The sequence below is a fragment of the Bipolaris victoriae genome (assembly GCF_000527765.1).
Source record: "Bipolaris victoriae FI3 unplaced genomic scaffold scaffold_96, whole genome shotgun sequence".
Taxonomy (NCBI): Eukaryota; Fungi; Ascomycota; class Dothideomycetes; order Pleosporales; family Pleosporaceae; genus Bipolaris; species Bipolaris victoriae.
This window is the reverse complement of record NW_014575296.1, coordinates 53,802-71,106: the sequence shown is the minus strand read 5'-3', so window position 1 is coordinate 71,106 and position 17,305 is coordinate 53,802. Positions and strand designations below refer to the sequence as shown.

The window sequence follows — 17,305 nt, the reverse complement described above, 5'->3', positions numbered from 1 at the left end:
CTGGACCTGGTGCTCGGTTTCTGGATATCTTTTTGTTTTTTCGTTGGTTCTCGCTGTTGAGGTTGGATATCTTTTTGCGCTCTGGGCCAAGTTGAAGATGGAGACAGTTGCTGGCAGTAGCAGCAACGACAGTAGCGCGTCTTTGTGTACATGCTGTCACTACTTCTCTTGCCACGTGGGTGTCTTTGCACAAGTCTTGTGGAGAGGTGCTTTGGAACGTTTGTGGCGGTGCGCTTTCTTGCCTCTGCCCTTTTGGTGAAGCTGCGCCACAAGTACCGCCACAAACGGGCCTAGTCCCGCCATTTCTTGGTAGGTACGCGCCGACACGGACGCTATGACTGCTGGCTCACAATGCGCTGGCTGACGACAATCTTGGATGACAGAGTGGGCCTCTCTGTCGTCACACACGCTCCACTTGACATTTCACAGCCATGCGCTGCCCTTGATGCTTCTTGAGACGATGTGGCTGTGAATTTATGGACGCGCCGTGATGGACGCGTCGAAGCTCCCTACCTTTTAGAAATCTACAGCTTTTTGTTCCCAATTCAACTCTCCAACGTTCCAAAACATTCCTAGTTGCGGAAACCGCATTTCTACATCAAACATGTTTACCGGAGTGACACCGGAGTCGCTCATTCCTCGTTCAGACTCGCGAAATCCGGCGACCACGTGCAAAGGCCTTACACAATCCGGGCGACCATGCAAACGGCCTATCGACGCGAAGGAGCCTGAAGGCGATGGTGTCCTCGCCGTAACGTCTGTAGCTGGAGATGATAGCGGGGAGGAGATTGGCGCAGCGGCGTATTTCTGCTGGCAGCACAAAGACCAGGCGGAAACGCTGGCAGCGAAAGAATCGACGGGACCAGCGACCGAGTTATACCCGCTGAAAGAGAGGACCAGCATTGATACACTGGTGCAACGGCTGGGTGTTCTGGATGTTGAGGAGCAGAACGAAGCCGCTCCACGCAAGAGGAGGAGCAGTGGCCATAGAAGACGATCTGGGTCTCGACCACCCAGGCGAATCAACCGGCCACCGACGTGGGATGCTGTCCAGGGCCCTCTGATGTCTGTACCCAGCGATGTAATGGCAGACAGGAAACGAAGAGACCGGCCATCGAAATCGGTACCACCAGCAGTGAAAAAGCTAGGCTTCTGGGCATCGCTGTGCTGTGGATCTGCAGATGAGGAGGTTGTAGAACCCACACGGCACAAGAAGAAGACAGAGCAGCAGCCGCCGCCAGCAGAACCGACTCAAACAGAAACACCCATGCAAGATATCCCACAACCGCAATCACAACCACCACAACCACCGCGTGTACAAGGCCAATCCCGCAAAAGCAGCAGCCAACACTCGCGCCCCTCGAGCTCGCGCAAGCCGCTCTCTGAAAAGCCCTCGCGCCCCGTCAACAAGTCCAACAACCCCAGCTCCGACTCCGAAACCGCCACACTCCTGCGCTACATCCCCACATCCGTCCCCCCGAAACTCGCCTCAACCCTGCTAGCCGAACTCTCCAAGCCCATCTCCCCCCACGACGAAGAAGGCTTCATCTACATCTTCTGGCTCACGCCCGAAGCCGCGGGCCCGGCGCCCGCATCCGCAGCCAGTAATTTGCTGGCGCCACGGGGAGAAGGGTCGAGGAGACGGACGTCGGATGTCATGAGGCAGTATTCTGTGAAGGAGAAAAAGGGCGAGAAAGGTGGGGACAAGGGAGAGAAGGGAGGGAAAGATACAATCCTACTCAAGATAGGCAGGGCGAATAATGTGCATCGGCGGATGAATGAGTGGACGAAACAATGCGGGTATAGTCTTTCGCTTGTGCGGTACTATCCGCATGTTTCGTCTGCGACGCCATCGCCTGCGGGGTCGAGGCAGCCGTCGCATCAGGGGCGGGGATCAGCGGGTGGTGCTGATGGTAAGTTGCAAACTGGGGGTGAAGGGGCGGCAGCGGGAGTGCGCAAGGTACCGCATGCACATCGGGTGGAGCGCATGATTCATTTGGAATTGGGGGAGCAGCGGGTGATTAAGCAGTGTGAGGCGTGTGGGAAGAGCCACAAGGAGTGGTTTGAGGTCGAGGCGACGAGGGAGGGGATCAAGAAGGTGGATGAGGTTGTGAAGAGGTGGGTTGAGTGGGCGGAGAAGCGGAATGAATGATGCGATAGTTGGGTGTATTTGGGTAGCTGGCATATCAACATACGACCATTATTATCAAAGATTCACGCACCGGAAGACTCGAGTAACCACATCCTCGCTGTAGTATTTCATAAAAAATATAATTTCATTTGGGGAATTGGGGTATCTTGTGTAGCTATAGCAGCAAACAGGTAACAAACAATCAAAACGCTCATGTTCTTGGGACTTTCCGATACAGGTGGATCGCAAGGTTTACTTAAGGGGGGAAAGGTTGCCCGACATGGCGGACACTGTACAGTGGAGCTTTTGGGAGTGGTGGCGGCGGCGGCGAAAGGGGGAAAGGAAATGGAGGTTTCGCAAAAAAGAAAATGCCGCGGCCCATCTCTAGTACGGCCGGTATGTGGAATCGAGGGCTTTTTCCGTCTCTTTTATGTCGCAGTGAACGACAAGATATTACATCCTACTCGTGTTGAACCTGGTCTTGCCCGGGAATGGTGCAAGGTAATACATATATACAGTTGCGTTTCCTTTGATTTTTTCTTTCACCGCCAGATGGTTTCGAGGTTAGAAGAGACCGATGCGGGGCCGCCAGTCGTTCTCAGCAGACTTTGGGTTGACGACAATCTGGTAGGGAAAGGGGTTGGCGTCGGTGGTGGTGATGGGAGGAATGTGGTCTTTGTCGCGGTTGACGATGGCGATGATCTTGTGCGCGGCCTTTTCCAGCGACTTTGTCATTGCGCGACGGACCTTGAGGGCATCTGTGGCGTGGATTAGTGGGTTGGCAGGAGTTGGAGGGTTGGTTGGGCTGCTACGTACCAGTCTCGGTCCGGGGCTGGGCGAGAGTCACGTCAAGCGTCCACTGCTCCCAGCAAACGTCTTCGTCTGCCTTTCCGAAAAAGTACGTCTTTCTCCGCTTCTTCTCAAAGAACTGGACGACAATCTGACCTCGTCCGCGTGGCTGGTGGGTGCTGTCTATGGAGCGCACGAGCGCAAACGTCTTCTGCTCGATAAGCGTCTCAAGGTCGACATCGTCGATGGCGGGCAGCGTCAGGTCGAGCAGGTCGCGTGTCAGGGGCGATATCGAGGTAAAGTACCGGTGAAAGAAAATCGTGTGCAGGATTGCTGTCGGGCGGTCAGGACACACTCACGGGAGAGACCGGGCCAGAAGGTGAAGAAAAAACAAACAAGGGAAAAGACTTACCCTTGACGACATCCTTGACAAAGGCAGCATCCGCGAAGATGTCGAGGTTGTACTCTGGCCGCCGTCTTTGTTCCATGGTGGCAGTAGCAAAGTGCTTGGAGGCCGAGCTGGAGACAGGGAGCGCGGGAGAGCGCCACACGGCGTTTGGTTGGGGGCGAGTCGCAGGGGGAAGGGAGCGGACGGGGGGAGAGACAGCAGGCGGGGATGCGAGGCGGGCGGGGATGGTGGCAGCAGCAGGAGCAGTAGTGAGGGAGTCTGGGGTCGAGCGGCGGCGTCGTGGGAGTCGAGAGTGGTGGAGTGGCCGAGGGCGTGGTTGGGACAGGTGTGGAGGTGAAGTTTCGGGCTTGTGCGGGGCAGTCGCGGATGAAGACGACGGAAAACGAACAGGCGCGGGCAGCGCCGTGGGTGAGATCATCAGCACGCCTATGTATGGACGGATCGTCTGCAGCCCAGCCCAGCACTGCACTGCACTACACAGCCGCCTGGCCAGCTATTTGTAGCCTCTTGTCTCCTGTCTCGCCCGCTGCGTGACGCGACACCAAAGTAGCACGCCGAGACAGAAGTGCTTGAATGCTGCACATGGGATCTGTCATCTGCCCGCTCATCTGAATCAGCCCGTCATGGTTGCTGCACACTCACACTGCACCCCGACGCTTGCTTACTTACAGAAGACGGCCCGCCGGACACGTTGCGTGGAGTCTGGACGGCCCAGTGGCAGCATGCTTGGATAACTTGCATGCAGCTCTGGCCAACGGTTTCCCTCTCTCCCCGTTACATGCATATGTAGAGTACAAACACACACAGGCAGTGTGCATGGCGATGAATGCACCGCCCGTCCCGTGACGTCGGCCCTGGCCATGGCAGCAACTGCACCACGCCATCGTCACATGTCGGTCGTCTGTCTGCAGCCCTGCCAGGAGTACGCTTGCATCCGACTAAGCACGCCGTGTGCGGCCACACGCGCAATCTGCACCCTCCCTGGTGGACATCAGATGGCTGCCTCGACTGCATTGGCCAGCTGCTCCCAACCAAGGGGTAACATCCGCCGTGATGGATACCCCGTCCTCGCCCGTGGCACATGATGCTCGCGCCCTCTTGCTCTGGTCCCCGCACACTGCGAGGCGTTTGAGCCTCCGCCGCGCGCCAAGCATCACTGTCGCCTAAGTCGCGTCACCATCAACCCATCTCGCCAACCCATTTCACCACACCCCAGACATGGTTGGCACAAAGAGAAGACGCGACGACGACGACGAGAATGACGACGGCACCCCGCAAAAACTGCGCGCCCGCATAGCCGACCATGTGCCAGACAACCAGGATCCCCCCGAAGCCCATACGCCCTCGAGAAAGGGGAGGACATACCTGGCCGAGCATGGCACCCCTCGATCCATCTTGAAAAAGTCCGGCTTCCCCAATGCAGTCGCTGCCACCCCAAAATCCGCCAGGAAACTTGTCTTTGAAACTCCGACAAAATCTGCCAAACGTGATTCCCCAGACGGCACTCCAACCCTCGTCCGCAATGCCGACCGAAGTGCACGTCGGAAGAGCAACAGGCGCATGCTCGAGCGGACAGTGAATGGAATAGACAGTGACGAGGATGTCCTTGACGAAGAGGATGAACTCGCCCAACAAATTCTCGACGAGCCTGCCGACGAGGTAGAACCGTCCACCGAGGACGCACCCCTAGAAGAAGCCCCTGTGCCCGAGACTCCCTCGAAGCGTGGAAGGGGTCGACCAAAGGGATCTGGCAAAGTAGGCCGACCACGAAAGCAACGCTCGCCTACTCCGCCGACCGAACTACCTCCACACGAGGAGTACTTTTGGCAGAACCGCCCTGCAGGCACAAAGACATCCAACAACACACTATCCACACAGAGTCTCCTTAGCCACGATGAGTACTTTCAGTCAATACAAGCATACCAAGACCCTCACCAGTCTGAAATAGACTTTTTGCTGGAACTGCATGGCCGCGCATACGACCAGTGGATATTCGAACTCGAACAGGGTTTCAACATCTGTCTCTACGGCTATGGCTCGAAGCGCATCATTACAGAACGCTTCACAGCCCATCTCTACCACTCCCTCCTCGACCGCGCGCCTTATGAGGGAGCAAAGAAGACGCCAAAGATTGTAGTCATAAACGGTTATGTCGCCGGTACTACAATCAAGGAACTCCTGACGACGGTCGCATCGGCTGTTGTGCCGGCGAACTTGAAGCTGCCTAACCAGCCCACGGTGCTGCTCGATTTCATCTTGGAGCACCTGACCAGCAATCCACCATCGCATCCAGTACCCGTCGTCTTGAACTCTATCGACTCGCCCTACCTCCGGAAAACCCCGCTGCCGTCCATGCTCGCCCGACTAGCCAGTCACCCCTCTATTAATCTCATATGTACAGCAGACACACCAAACTTTCCTCTGCTGTGGGATGTTGGTCTCAAAACACAATACAAGTTTTTGTTTCACGATGCGACTACCTTTGCGTCCTACGACGCCGAGATGGACACTGTCGAGACTGTCAACGAGCTTCTTGGACGCAGCGGCAGGCGAGTGGGCGGCAGAGACGGTGTGGGCTTCGTCTTGCGCTCCCTGCCGGAACAAGCGCGGGAACTGTTCCGCATCTTGGTCATGGAGCAACTTGCTCTATCTATGATGGAAGGCATGGACCTAGACGAAGACGACGACGTCACTGCCACGCCAAAGTTGAAGGGCGCACAAGCAAAGAACGCTCTGCCAGAATCAACCCAAGGCGTGGAGTACCGCGTCCTATACCACAAGGCTGTCGAGGCCTTTGTATGCACCAGTGAAGTTAGTTTTAGAACCTTGCTCAAGGAGTTTCACGATCATCAGATGATTGAGAGCCGGAAAGATGGCATGGGCACAGAGCGGCTGTGGGTTCCGTTTAGACAAGAAGAGTTGGAAGGTCTTGCTGAAGACCTCGCTGGGGAGGCGTTTTGATTGGTACACGATTTTAATTCGACTACATTTTTTTGGATGAACATTGGTCTCGACGTTTCCGTGAAGACGTGCGTGTCTGATGTTGATTTGGCTCACTAACCACTCTCAAAGCGTGTCTTGGTTGGCCAGATACAAGGTGAAATGTTGGACCTACGAGTATCTCTCAACACGAACTGGACTAACCCCTTGCGGCTGTTGCATCTGCCGATGGTGGGGTCCTTTTGCACCCACACCCACTTGACCCATGTTTGGTTCCGACTATGTGGTGTGACCCCCCCACCTTTACATCAGTTCTCAAGCCCCACCAGTCCAATCTCACCGGCGTGCAAATTCTTCTGGAATATATTTTTTCTAATTTTCAAAACTTCCATCAACAACAACCAACAGCGCGGTGTTCAGCCTCCAGCTTGTTTCGAGCAGGCAGCTTCCACACCCGCTCCTTCTCCTGAAGGTCAAAAGGTCGCTTAGCTCAGTTGGTTAGAGCGTGGTGCTAATAATCCATCGCCAGAGACTATGTTCCTGGAGAGGGCCTTCAGTTAACGCCAAGGTCGCGAGTTCGACCCTCGTAGTGACCATTCTTTTTTGCGGTGGAGCATAGTGTTGTTGGTAGGAGTTGCCCAGATATGCTGCTGTGTTCACCACAGTGACTATTTTTGCGGTTCTAGATATTCTACGAATCTACGTAAGACTTCTCTGGTGTAGTAAAATCCACCACTTGTAAACTTTTCCTGCAAGTACGCACATATATCCAACAACTCGATACATATACAACCTACTACTTCAGCTTCCACACACTAATCATGTCCTCACCACGACTCTGCTCAAACGACTCAGGCGGGCTCCAGTACACGACTCTTTCAAAGCTGCCCTGGTCTTTCCCACCACTAACAAGCTTTCCAGACTCACCAACCGTGCCATCTCCACCATCAGCCAGCAGATTCCAGTGCACGCCATTCAGACCCCACGGCGGACCCGGTGCCTTGAGCGGCTTCCACATGGGAAACTCGAGACACACGAGCACACCCGTCGGCGCCAGAAGACTCTTGATCCGCTCAGCCCAGTCCTTGCGCATCTCCGGCAGCAAAGCACAGAGAAACTAGCATCATCAGCCCACGTCTTCACAATCCTCATCACGCGACCTACCGTGTAGTCATAGATGAGATCGAAACCCTGAAAATCCGGCCCAAACTGGTCCTCGTACCCCTTTTGGAAAAAGTCACCGAGAACCACATCCGTAGTACCATGGTTAGTAGAGCTGTTGAGCTGCGTCTTGATGTTTTCCTTCGCCGTATCAACGGCTGTTTGCGAGACTTCCAGGCCCCATACTTGATAGCCGTAGCGTGCTAGCAGAGCGACATCGTGGCCTTTACCACAGCCCTATGGAATTGAGTCACTTTGCTTGAAACAATTGGCCCTGTCGAGGGTATTTTACATACAGGAACAAAAGCCTTGAGTGGTCGCTTCTCCCCCTCTCGGAACAGCGTCTCACGGTACGGATGCGTCTCTAGGAACGACTGTAATGCAGGAGAAGGTCTACCGCGATCCCACAGGTGCGCTTCGTCTTTTTCCCAGAGTTTGGTCCACCCGTCGCTTTGCGCATCGCGTGTTCTGACTCAGCGTTAGTTCTGCTGAATATATTCATTGGCTGCGTCAGTATTACTTGTAATCGTCAAAATGGGCAATCAGCTGCGTCCGATTCTGCGCAGAACGAGCTTCGGTAGTCATGGCTATGATTTGTGGTGCAAGGATGTGGGATCAGACGGCGAGGCTTGCACGGGAATGCGGGACCCTGAGAGTTGATCGCGTGGGTCGCCCGGGGGTTGGACGGCTGCGGGGACGCGAGACAGCGTATCCTTGACGTCACCCCGGCTCCTCTGTTCACGACACCACGGCACTTTAATGCCGCCAGCTTGTATAGTGCATGCGCGAGGCTCTTAGAGGGCTCGCGGACGGCATTTGCCATCCGTGTCGAGCAAATTGCGCACTGCTTGATTGGTTCGAATCAAGACATGACACTTTGTACATATACATGGTGCCTTGTTAGCATCGTGGTGGACCTCAGTCGATAAGGCCCGCTGGCGCAGTATCACTGACCTCTCATCGTGGCAGAACATCAAGGCGAGCCGGCTATGTTGTGGCTGAGCCGACCCAACTCTCTACTTCCTTGTTTCCTGAAGCCAAGTCTTACTATCATCAAGTGGCTCACACCTAATCACCCACGTCACAAGCGCAATACCCTGAACCAAATCAATATCTTTGGGTAAATTTATGGATTCTAGCATGCTGTATAGGCTCACAATAGCCACTTCTTTTCCAACAAGTGGTCAATTTGGGTCAGTATATCATATTACGGACTTGTATCTCCCAACTTGAGCAAACAGGCAGTAACTACCCAAGCAAACATTCAGAAGTTTCACTTTCCCCTGCTTCCTCGAGCGTTACGGTTACAACTCTTCACCCACGCCTTACCGTTCCAGTCTCTATAACTCCCTCTTACATCAGTGTCTATGGGGCATCTTCTTCTCAGCTTAACATCCCCAAGAGTGCGAGCATTTTACCGTGTTCGCCACCGTTTACTCATTATATTCTTTATCGCTGCACTTCTCTACCAGCAACACTATTCCCTAGTCAGCCGAGAAGCTCTACGAGCGAAATACGTCCCGACCAAGTTCGACCTAAGAGCGAAATCCGTCGCGACCAACTTCAACCTACGCATCCACAATCGGCACATGTACTCATGGGGACCGGAAAATGAAGATCCACAATTCATAGCCAATCTCTTAGACAACCGCAAGCATTGGAAGCTTATGGGAAACGGCTGGGAGGGACGTGTGTATGTCTACAAGGACTCTGTAATTAAGACCTTTGACACAGTACGAAGTCCTTTCCGAAACTGTGCTCCTCCTAGCTATCCAATCGATAGATGGCCAACAGAAATACCCGCGACTCTCTACTTTGGAGGCTCTACTTCGACTGCTGCCAATGGAACTGACGATGATGGAAATGCAAAGCCAAGATACAAAGGCTTCCTCCCCGTCAAGGCCCACTTCATAGCATCCAACTCGCCCGGAAGTCCAGAAGAATGGCACCTAGTCACCCCTCTAGCAGAAGGCGGTGACCTTCTCACACTCGCCCAGAAGCTCTCCACCGACCCAAGCATCAAATCCTACCGCACCGTCGATGTCCTCTACCGCCCCGCATTCAACCGCTTCCTCTCCATCCTAGCCGCTGTCCACAACGCAGGCTACTGCCACGACGATGTCAAGCCCACCAACATATTCCTCCAAAGCCCCTCAGACTGGCTCCTCGCTGACCTAGGCAACGTCCGCGAAGTGGGCCATCCCTACCACACTTCGCGTATCTGGAGAGACAGCAAGCAAACTCCTGATTGTCGGTCCAACGATGTTGTAAGGGCACTGAAATCATACCTTAAGTTTCTGCAGCAGTCAATACCTAATCAAGACAATTTTAACACTGCGCTGTTACAAGGCGAAGAACCGATTAGCAAGCTCTTTTGGTGGGCAATGGCGGATGAAGAGGGTATAAGGGCGGAGGAGCTGCAGCGTCGCTCGTTGGCTGAGGACCCGGAAGCCATACCAACGCCTGATACACGGCATCGCGTGCGTATTCCGACGCGGACGTCTGCGTTGTTGACGTGGGTGGCGAATCCTAGATTCACGAGATATGCGGTTAATTACTCGCTTTGGACTACGTTGACGGAGGCGAGAGCGAGGATTTGGGGGTTGGTCTGGTTGATTGATATGCCGCGGATGCAGAGTTGTGAAATTTGATACCCAAGTGTTGAGGTGGATGGATGGACGAAATGTGCTTGTGTTGGGCTGTTTTGTGTGTGTGTGTGTAATATTGTTTTGGTAGAACCCAATGCGAGTGCAACGTTTTTTTCAAGAGTGAGAATGTCGGATGCTAGTTGTCTTGTTATGAAAGTGGTATCAACAATAACGTCAGTGAACATCTCTGAGAGCTCAATCTATTGTTGGTGTCCACTTTACTAAGTTGAAACAGCGAATTATATTGCACTGCTAGAAATGATCACAACAATCCTCACATGCCTAAGACTCCTTCACTCACACTTCAGCCCACCCCTTTAGCACCATCCCCATAAATCACCTCTAGCTCAAGCCTTAAACTCCTCCCTCTTCATCTTTTCTGGTGCATCCAGCACCTCCCTCTTCTTCTCCGGCGCATCCACACAAGTAATAGCCCCAAACTCATTCTTAGTCGCCTCCCACCTATTTCTCCTCGTTAGCCTGTCCTCCCCCCCCCAAAAAAACCCCCCCATCAAAAACAAAAAACTTACCAAACCGACTCAACATGCCCCCTCATACACCCCACACTCGTCGTAAACCTCCACACCATCTCGCCGTCCTGCCCATTACAATATGGATAAGAAGGATTGCACAGTCCGCCCCATCTGTTGAGGTTGTCCCACAGGCCGCCGCACCACCCGGGGATGCCGTAGACGCCGCTGGCGCGGACTTCCCAGTGGTAGGCTGCAGCGCTGCCGTCGATGGTGCAGCTTGCGGCTGAGGCGGTGGTTGAGAGGAGGGGGAGGAGAAGGGAGAGGGATAGGGGGGTGGTGAAGTGCATTTTTGGGATGTGGTTGTAGAGAAGCAATTGAGGAGAAAGGTTGTAGGATGTGGATGTTGGGGGTTGGAAGTTTGGAAAGACTGATGAAAGTGGTGAAGTGAACTGGGACTTTTTTTGAAGGGGATTTATAGAGATATGGCCAAGATGGAAGTGTAGGGTATCACTATCCTAAGTGAAGAAGATGGTCTTGATTCATTTCTCTTTCAGGACAAAACAAGCGAAAGTTCTCTTGGTGAGTTGGTGATTCCACTTTCCTTCAGGCCCCAACGCCGAGACTTCTCAAGTACTACCCCATAGAGAAAATGATAGACACTCCATTCCACCGAGCCTACCCTCACCCTCCCCCTTCCCAACGTCCCGAGCCACCCAATCATAAAAACCACAGTGTGAGTGGAGCCCATTAGAGGGGCGGGGAAGAACTCTGTTAGCCTATGCAATCTCGAAAGGTCCGATTTCCATTTTCTCAAAAAGATCTGTGTTTGCATTCGCAAAGGCAAAGATCAACCCAGGCGTCCCGATACCCAGTGGGGCATTTTCGAGGCGGAGCGCAGGGCTGGGACGCCTGGTTTTGTCTTGGTATCCCCCCCCCTCGCGGGTGGAACGCCTTACCCGCAGCGGACGCTATGGGTATCGATACCGTGCTTTCGGACCCCAAACATGGTTGGGGTCTTGGGGGTTTTTCTTGGATTTAAGGCGGGCGGTGCGTGGGCGAATCGCATTTGAGGAGTTTGGTGCACGGTGGAATGGCGGAGGGTAGATCGGTGCTTTTGTGGGTAGGGGGGAAAATGTATGCAGGGTCGTTGGGGGGTTGTTGCTAAAGAAAGGTGATGAGGTGCCAAGAGGAGGAGATGGGGGAATTGATCTTCGGTGATGTCGAGGGGTGGAGTTGGGTTGCGGTGCGTGGCTTGGGGAAGCGTGAGGCGGGTTGGTGAGTTGCGATTGGAGTTTCCGGATGGGGAGGTACTCAGCAACTTTTGCCTTGAGTATAGGTTGGTAATTGGAGGGGATCGTGAAGCACTGCCGGAAAGCCAAGGGATATACTTCCCGTGTAGTTGATTGCATAGTGTTACTAGAGGACTTGTTCGCGGTCATGAACAGCTCAATGATCTTGGCTGTGTGTATATAAACTCAAGTTGCCATCGAGCAGATGGAATCACCAACACATCTTACCATCAATTCCTTCCTCATACTCTTCTGCTCATCAAAACCAAACCAATTTACGAATTACATTACTGAATCGAATCCATCGCTTCATCCCCCAAAATGAAGTTCACAACCCTCGGCCTCACCATCATCCTTCCTGCCACCGCCCTCTCCGCCACCTGCGGCTACGAAGGCGGTTGGGTACACAAATGGCGAGTAACTGCCGACAACGTCTACGGCATTCCCGGCTGGTGCGGCGGCCTCTGGGATAACATGAAGAGCTTTCAGGGCGACTGCCCCATTTCCGATGCCTGGTGCGGAGGCGAGAACGGATTGCTTGAGTGGAAGTTCACGACACCAAGTACCTGCGGTCCTGGTGCGGTCGAGGCCGCGTGGTGGGAGGCGACAAAGAATGAGTTTGGGGCTATTGTTTGTGGGCTTTGAGGAAATTATTCTGCAGGAGGGTGTGATGCAGAGTGTGGATATGTGGAAAGGGATATATGCTGGTTAAGAGTGTTGTGCTTGAATTTAATACTGTTCTTAATATTCTGCTCTGCTCCAACAGAACTGTTAATGTGTTTCAATTTATTCATCTGAGTCGCAAAGTACTTCGCTGCCTTGGTCGGATTCTCAATGGGTTCCGTGGCTATAGCCTCATGCCCGTTTTTTTTAACTTGTCGAGAATCAAAGTACAGCGTGCGGTTACGAATTTCCTGACGTTATTGCTGAAATATCTTAAAGTTCCCTGACCTCAGCGAGAATAGTCATTCAAGCGGCCTACACTTCTTCTGAAGATGTCATGACTCCCGGTAGATGCGTTGCATATCCAGGAAGGAAATTACTTCTGATATTCATCGTTTTCGGGTTAACTTTTAAAAAGTGACATATCTTGCTGACAGATCGACCGGCGAGTATCTTGATGCAAAGGTCTCGTCATAGATGAACCAAAGCAGCAGCACAAACTGGACAATGGCACACAACTACTCAGACTGCGAAATTTGGGTTTAGAAGCTGCAGCCTGCTTCGCCCTTTAGCTACGAAGATTATGGAGCCGCTAGGTTCGCCTTGTTGGCTTCTATCTGCAATGAAGGAGGCACAGGCGTTCAGTTGGATTGGGTTTGCCACTGATCTCGTTCATATATACCCCAACAATCGTTTTATAATCGCAAAGTGCTCGAAATATCAGCTTGCACAGTGTTGATATGCACCTGCGGGTCGTCAGATCAAGGACCCTTGCTTGCCCAAGCTTTATCGAATATGGTCAAGTGTGATCTAATTTTCTGCTTTGCTGCATACCTGCTCATTATATTAGGAGCTGTTGATCGTCGCCACATCAAGGCTTATCCGACCAATACCAATGCGGCGTTTGTCTATCCAACAAGTTCGCATTGTTTCCCACGCATCAATCGTTCAAGTCTTATCCTTCCATCGTGTGCTAAGTATCAAAGTCCTGTTCTACTCAACTTCAAGCCACCGTTTCGCACATCTCCTGTGGGGTATCAACACACCATGTCAGCAGACGACTCTCCCTAGACTGCTGAAATCATCAGACAAATGAGAGAGTGGGGTTTAAAACGAACGCCCAGAGACCACAAACGGCACCATGCCACCGAAACCAGTCTCGCAAACCCATACTTACAACCAGACAGCAAATGGAGTTTCGTCATCGTCCGCACAGCCTATGGTCCTTCCAATGATGAGCTATGGGCACAGTTCCTCGAAATCCTTCGTACCAGAGTCGAATATAGCTTACAAGTGGATGATGAACTAGACCTGCTCCCGCACCACGAGATTACAATTATTGAAGATGGAGCAACACTTTGTAGCGCAGATTCGTACACCGCACGCCGCGCATTTCGTGCGTGGGTAGCCAATGACTTACCCCAACAGCTTCGCGGCGAGTGCCTGGAGGAACTGGGCGGACTCGCGCAGGTTCGTGAAAAATTACTCGGCAATGACGCACAAAATGTGCCCGGCACAACGCATCCTGCAAGTCTTGTGCCGCCTCGATGGAAGTACTGCATCTTCGTAGATGAAGACTGCTTGCACTCGGTAGAGAAATGGCCTGAAGAACCTGAAGCAAGAGACCCAGCGATGAAGATTCTTACTACGGACTGGGAGCTAGAAGAAGAAGTAGACGTCCCTCACATGCATATTAGTAGGGATTGGGAGGGCGGCGAGACGGATGATGTTTCTGAAGAGGTTGGGTGGATGTACATGGAAACAACAGAGTATGTTGACATGTACGATCGTTTGACTGGTGCGTTCGCTTGGCACGAGCATTACCAGCGGCCGCACAGAAACTGGATCGAGAATTCTAGTCAATATATTGAGTGGGGTCGATGATGGGAGAAGGGGGATGCCAATGTAGTTAAAAAAGCGATTGGATATGCAAATAGTCGGCGCGTATGTACCCAGGTGTAAAACGAAAATAAAGAAATCTCACCCTCTGCTGCAAAGAAAAGGAAGACATAACTCCAGGGTGCGTCACTCTTTAATACTCCTACATTTCTTGGTCAATTGTCCCTATTTGGCCTGACCATAGTATAGAGCATATGCGGCATTTGTGCTCTACTCTTGCTATTTGGTATTATTCTCAACAAAATTCAGATGCTACAAGATTTTCTTGATAATATAGTTGAAGTGGTAATAGTAATGATGATGGATTACGAGTGCTGACAATGGTAAAGTGCAGGGCAACGAGCTGACTCAGCTCCGACGCGGTTGAAGCACAGACTGACGTCGTGCACTGAACTTTTTTTTGGTCGTTTCACAAACACTGTGCTGGACCGCTTTCCAGCAAATTCCCCTTTTTCACAACAACCACAGTTTCTGTACTTTGCCGAGTCTCTTGCGGAGGACTTCATGTGTATGTACGAATGAAGATAATAGAACAAGTTTTAGTATCTCGTCCATTGCGCTCGATCGCTCTTGCTCGCCTTGTTCCCTCGCGCTCGTCCCTAGTAACTCATACAAAACTCGGCTGCTTTTCAACAGCCCCCCTTAGCTTCCACAACAGACATCACACTCAAGCAACACAACTATCAACGATGCCTCCACCACCAAAGCGCAAGTGGCCTCGCGGCAGAGGAGGAGGAGGCGGTGGCGGAGATCGTACAAATGGAGGTGCAGCAACACCCGGGACGTCAACGCCTCGCTCGACAATGTCGCAGCAGCCCAAACGCCCGAAGATGGAAAACACGCAGCCAACTCCCGACACGAGCGTCGATGTGCGACAAATGTACAGCACGGCGGCAGGCGATGCGGCCCCAAAGCCGTTTTCCGAGTTGAAGGATAGGCTACACCCAGGATTGCTTGACGGTTTGGACAAGATGGGATTCCAGTAAGCAGGATACGTGATGAAGCGGGATATTGCTCCTCACTTTGCGTGTTGGCATTGGAGGCTCAACTAACGACGACAGATACATGTCCCCGGTTCAGCAAAAGGTTCTAACAGAGCTTCCCTCACTATCATCCGACTGTGTTGTCCAGGCAAAGACGGGTACAGGCAAGACGGTGGCTTTCCTACTTCCCGCAATTCAGAACCTCCTGGCTGGCAACATGCCCCCAAGAGGCAAGGTCGCTATCCTCGTCATCTGCCCCACGCGCGAACTGGCTCTGCAGATTGCCAAGGAGTGCAACGGTGTGACGGCATGTCTGCCACAGAAGATGGAGTGTCACACTGCGTTTGGCGGTACCTCGCGTGCGTCGAATCTCAAGGCTTTCATGAACGGCAACCCTACTGTTCTGGTAGCAACACCCGGAAGACTGGACGATATTCTGGGTGAAGAGGAAGTTCGCGACAAGTTTTCGCACTTGAAGACGGTGGTGCTAGACGAAGCCGATCAGATGCTGGATGCTGGCTTTGCACCTGCAGTCAAGAAGATCCTGAGACGCATCCCACCAAAGAATGACGGCTGGCAGGGTATGTGCTTTTCTGCAACGCTGCCCAAAGAAGTGCTCGATATTGCAAAGATTGTCTTATTCCCCGGCTACACGCATCTCTCGACAGTGGATCCCAATGAAGTGCCCACGCATGAGCGGGTGCCACAATTTTTCATTACTGTTCCTACCGTTGGTCAAACGTTTCCTGCACTGTCCGCATTGATCGAGGAAGAATACAACCAGAACCCTACGGACTTCAAGGCTATTGTCTTTGGCACGACGGCAAACGGCGTGGGTCTGCTCTACGACCTGTATCGCAACGCACTCCCTGAGTTCCGGCTATTTGAGCTGCACAGCCGCATGTCGCAGCCCGCTCGAACGAAGACGACCAAAGACTTCAAGGAGGCGTCAAGTGGAATTCTATTTGCATCTGACGTGGTTGGGCGCGGCATGGACTTTCCCAATGTTGGGCTCGTAATCCAAGTGGGGCTCCCTTCGAGCACCGAACAATACGTCCACCGCGTGGGTCGCACGGCGCGTGCAGGCAAGGATGGACGCGCAGTCATCATCCTATTCGAGCAAGAATCCTTCTTCCCACGCGTCAACAAGACGCTGCCCATCCAGCCGTACCCTGTCGACATTGTGTCGCGACTGGCTGCTCACCAGCCGAAGATTGAGCGGGCCTTTGTCGACGTGGAGGAAGTGTCCAAGTCGAAAGCGTACCAGGCTTTTCTGGGCTACAACAAGACGTTTGTCAAGAAGCTGCAGCTGTCGACGGCGGAGCTGGTTAAGCTGGCGAATGATTATGCATATACGATGGGGTGCCCTGAGCCGCCGATGCTGGAGAAGTCGACGGTGGGCAAGATGGGGCTGAAGGGGGTGCCTGGGTTACGGATTGGGTCACGGAAGTAAATGCGATTGGAAGAGATGATATCATGAAAGTGAGATGGTTTTAGACATGTTTCCTTGTTCACATGGGTATTATAGAATGGGGGAGGCAATGATGTTTCTTTGACACTCAGCGTCATGACGATGGAATGGGAATCTCAATCACGCAGTTTTCTCTTGCCGCACCGAGGCGTGTAAGAGGAAAGATGGATGACAGTTAACTCGGATATATACGCCCTTGGGGAACAAAAAAAAATCAAAGCTTTCCTTTCTCGGCATGTGTAGATGGCGCGCTGTCCAACATGGATCCTTCATTCTCCGTTGGTTGACCGCTATTAACCGTCTACCGTTTGCCAGAGTCTAGACCATACCGGTTGTTTGGTGACTCACTCGGGGAGATACACCAACTGACTCGTAACCTTTCTTCCTCCTTCCTTCTTTCCGATTTGCTGCCTCACGAACAACCTAAAGGAAAAAAAAAGGGGGGGGGG

At 52.7% G+C, this 17,305-nt stretch overlaps 10 protein-coding genes across 10 annotated transcripts; 6 read left to right on the top strand and 4 right to left on the bottom strand.

The window, feature by feature from the left end:
- Positions 1-604: 604 nt before the first annotated feature.
- On the top strand, positions 605-2,152 carry COCVIDRAFT_108809 (hypothetical protein; the record flags this gene model as incomplete). The annotated part of the gene is made up of 2 exons (XM_014697535.1): positions 605-1,192; positions 1,412-2,152. The coding sequence occupies 2 exons, from the start codon at positions 605-607 to the stop codon at positions 2,150-2,152; spliced, it is 1,329 nt and encodes a 442-aa protein (XP_014553021.1).
- A 543-nt stretch (positions 2,153-2,695) lies between these two features.
- On the bottom strand, positions 2,696-3,408 carry COCVIDRAFT_29712 (hypothetical protein; the record flags this gene model as incomplete). The annotated part of the gene is made up of 3 exons (XM_014697534.1): positions 2,696-2,889; positions 2,948-3,253; positions 3,333-3,408. The coding sequence occupies 3 exons, from the start codon at positions 3,406-3,408 to the stop codon at positions 2,696-2,698; spliced, it is 576 nt and encodes a 191-aa protein (XP_014553020.1).
- Positions 3,409-4,547: 1,139 nt separating this feature from the next.
- Positions 4,548-6,290, top strand: COCVIDRAFT_40906 (hypothetical protein; the record flags this gene model as incomplete). Its single annotated transcript, XM_014697533.1, has 1 exon — positions 4,548-6,290. The coding sequence occupies one exon, from the start codon at positions 4,548-4,550 to the stop codon at positions 6,288-6,290; it is 1,743 nt and encodes a 580-aa protein (XP_014553019.1).
- Positions 6,291-7,065: 775 nt separating this feature from the next.
- Positions 7,066-8,015, bottom strand: COCVIDRAFT_108822 (hypothetical protein; the record flags this gene model as incomplete). The annotated part of the gene is made up of 4 exons (XM_014697532.1): positions 7,066-7,386; positions 7,434-7,667; positions 7,727-7,898; positions 7,951-8,015. The coding sequence occupies 4 exons, from the start codon at positions 8,013-8,015 to the stop codon at positions 7,066-7,068; spliced, it is 792 nt and encodes a 263-aa protein (XP_014553018.1).
- A 209-nt stretch (positions 8,016-8,224) lies between these two features.
- COCVIDRAFT_108780 (hypothetical protein) lies at positions 8,225-8,404 on the bottom strand (the record flags this gene model as incomplete). The annotated part of the gene is made up of 1 exon (XM_014697531.1): positions 8,225-8,404. One exon carries the CDS (start codon positions 8,402-8,404, stop codon positions 8,225-8,227), a length of 180 nt encoding a protein of 59 aa, XP_014553017.1.
- A 393-nt stretch (positions 8,405-8,797) lies between these two features.
- COCVIDRAFT_19032 (hypothetical protein) lies at positions 8,798-10,081 on the top strand (the record flags this gene model as incomplete). The annotated part of the gene is made up of 1 exon (XM_014697507.1): positions 8,798-10,081. One exon carries the CDS (start codon positions 8,798-8,800, stop codon positions 10,079-10,081), a length of 1,284 nt encoding a protein of 427 aa, XP_014552993.1.
- A 344-nt stretch (positions 10,082-10,425) lies between these two features.
- On the bottom strand, positions 10,426-10,898 carry COCVIDRAFT_108765 (hypothetical protein; the record flags this gene model as incomplete). The annotated part of the gene is made up of 2 exons (XM_014697530.1): positions 10,426-10,540; positions 10,609-10,898. 2 exons carry the CDS (start codon positions 10,896-10,898, stop codon positions 10,426-10,428), a joined length of 405 nt encoding a protein of 134 aa, XP_014553016.1.
- Positions 10,899-12,242: 1,344 nt separating this feature from the next.
- On the top strand, positions 12,243-12,476 carry COCVIDRAFT_68476 (hypothetical protein; the record flags this gene model as incomplete). Its single annotated transcript, XM_014697529.1, has 1 exon — positions 12,243-12,476. A coding segment is annotated over one exon (234 nt), but the record flags the coding sequence as incomplete, so codon positions are not given.
- A 1,098-nt stretch (positions 12,477-13,574) lies between these two features.
- On the top strand, positions 13,575-14,387 carry COCVIDRAFT_108837 (hypothetical protein; the record flags this gene model as incomplete). The annotated part of the gene is made up of 2 exons (XM_014697528.1): positions 13,575-13,973; positions 14,142-14,387. Coding segments are annotated over 2 exons (645 nt in total), but the record flags the coding sequence as incomplete, so codon positions are not given.
- Positions 14,388-15,091: 704 nt separating this feature from the next.
- COCVIDRAFT_29706 (hypothetical protein) lies at positions 15,092-16,838 on the top strand (the record flags this gene model as incomplete). Its single annotated transcript, XM_014697527.1, has 2 exons — positions 15,092-15,384; positions 15,464-16,838. The coding sequence occupies 2 exons, from the start codon at positions 15,092-15,094 to the stop codon at positions 16,836-16,838; spliced, it is 1,668 nt and encodes a 555-aa protein (XP_014553013.1).
- Between the last annotated feature and the right edge of the window lie 467 nt (positions 16,839-17,305).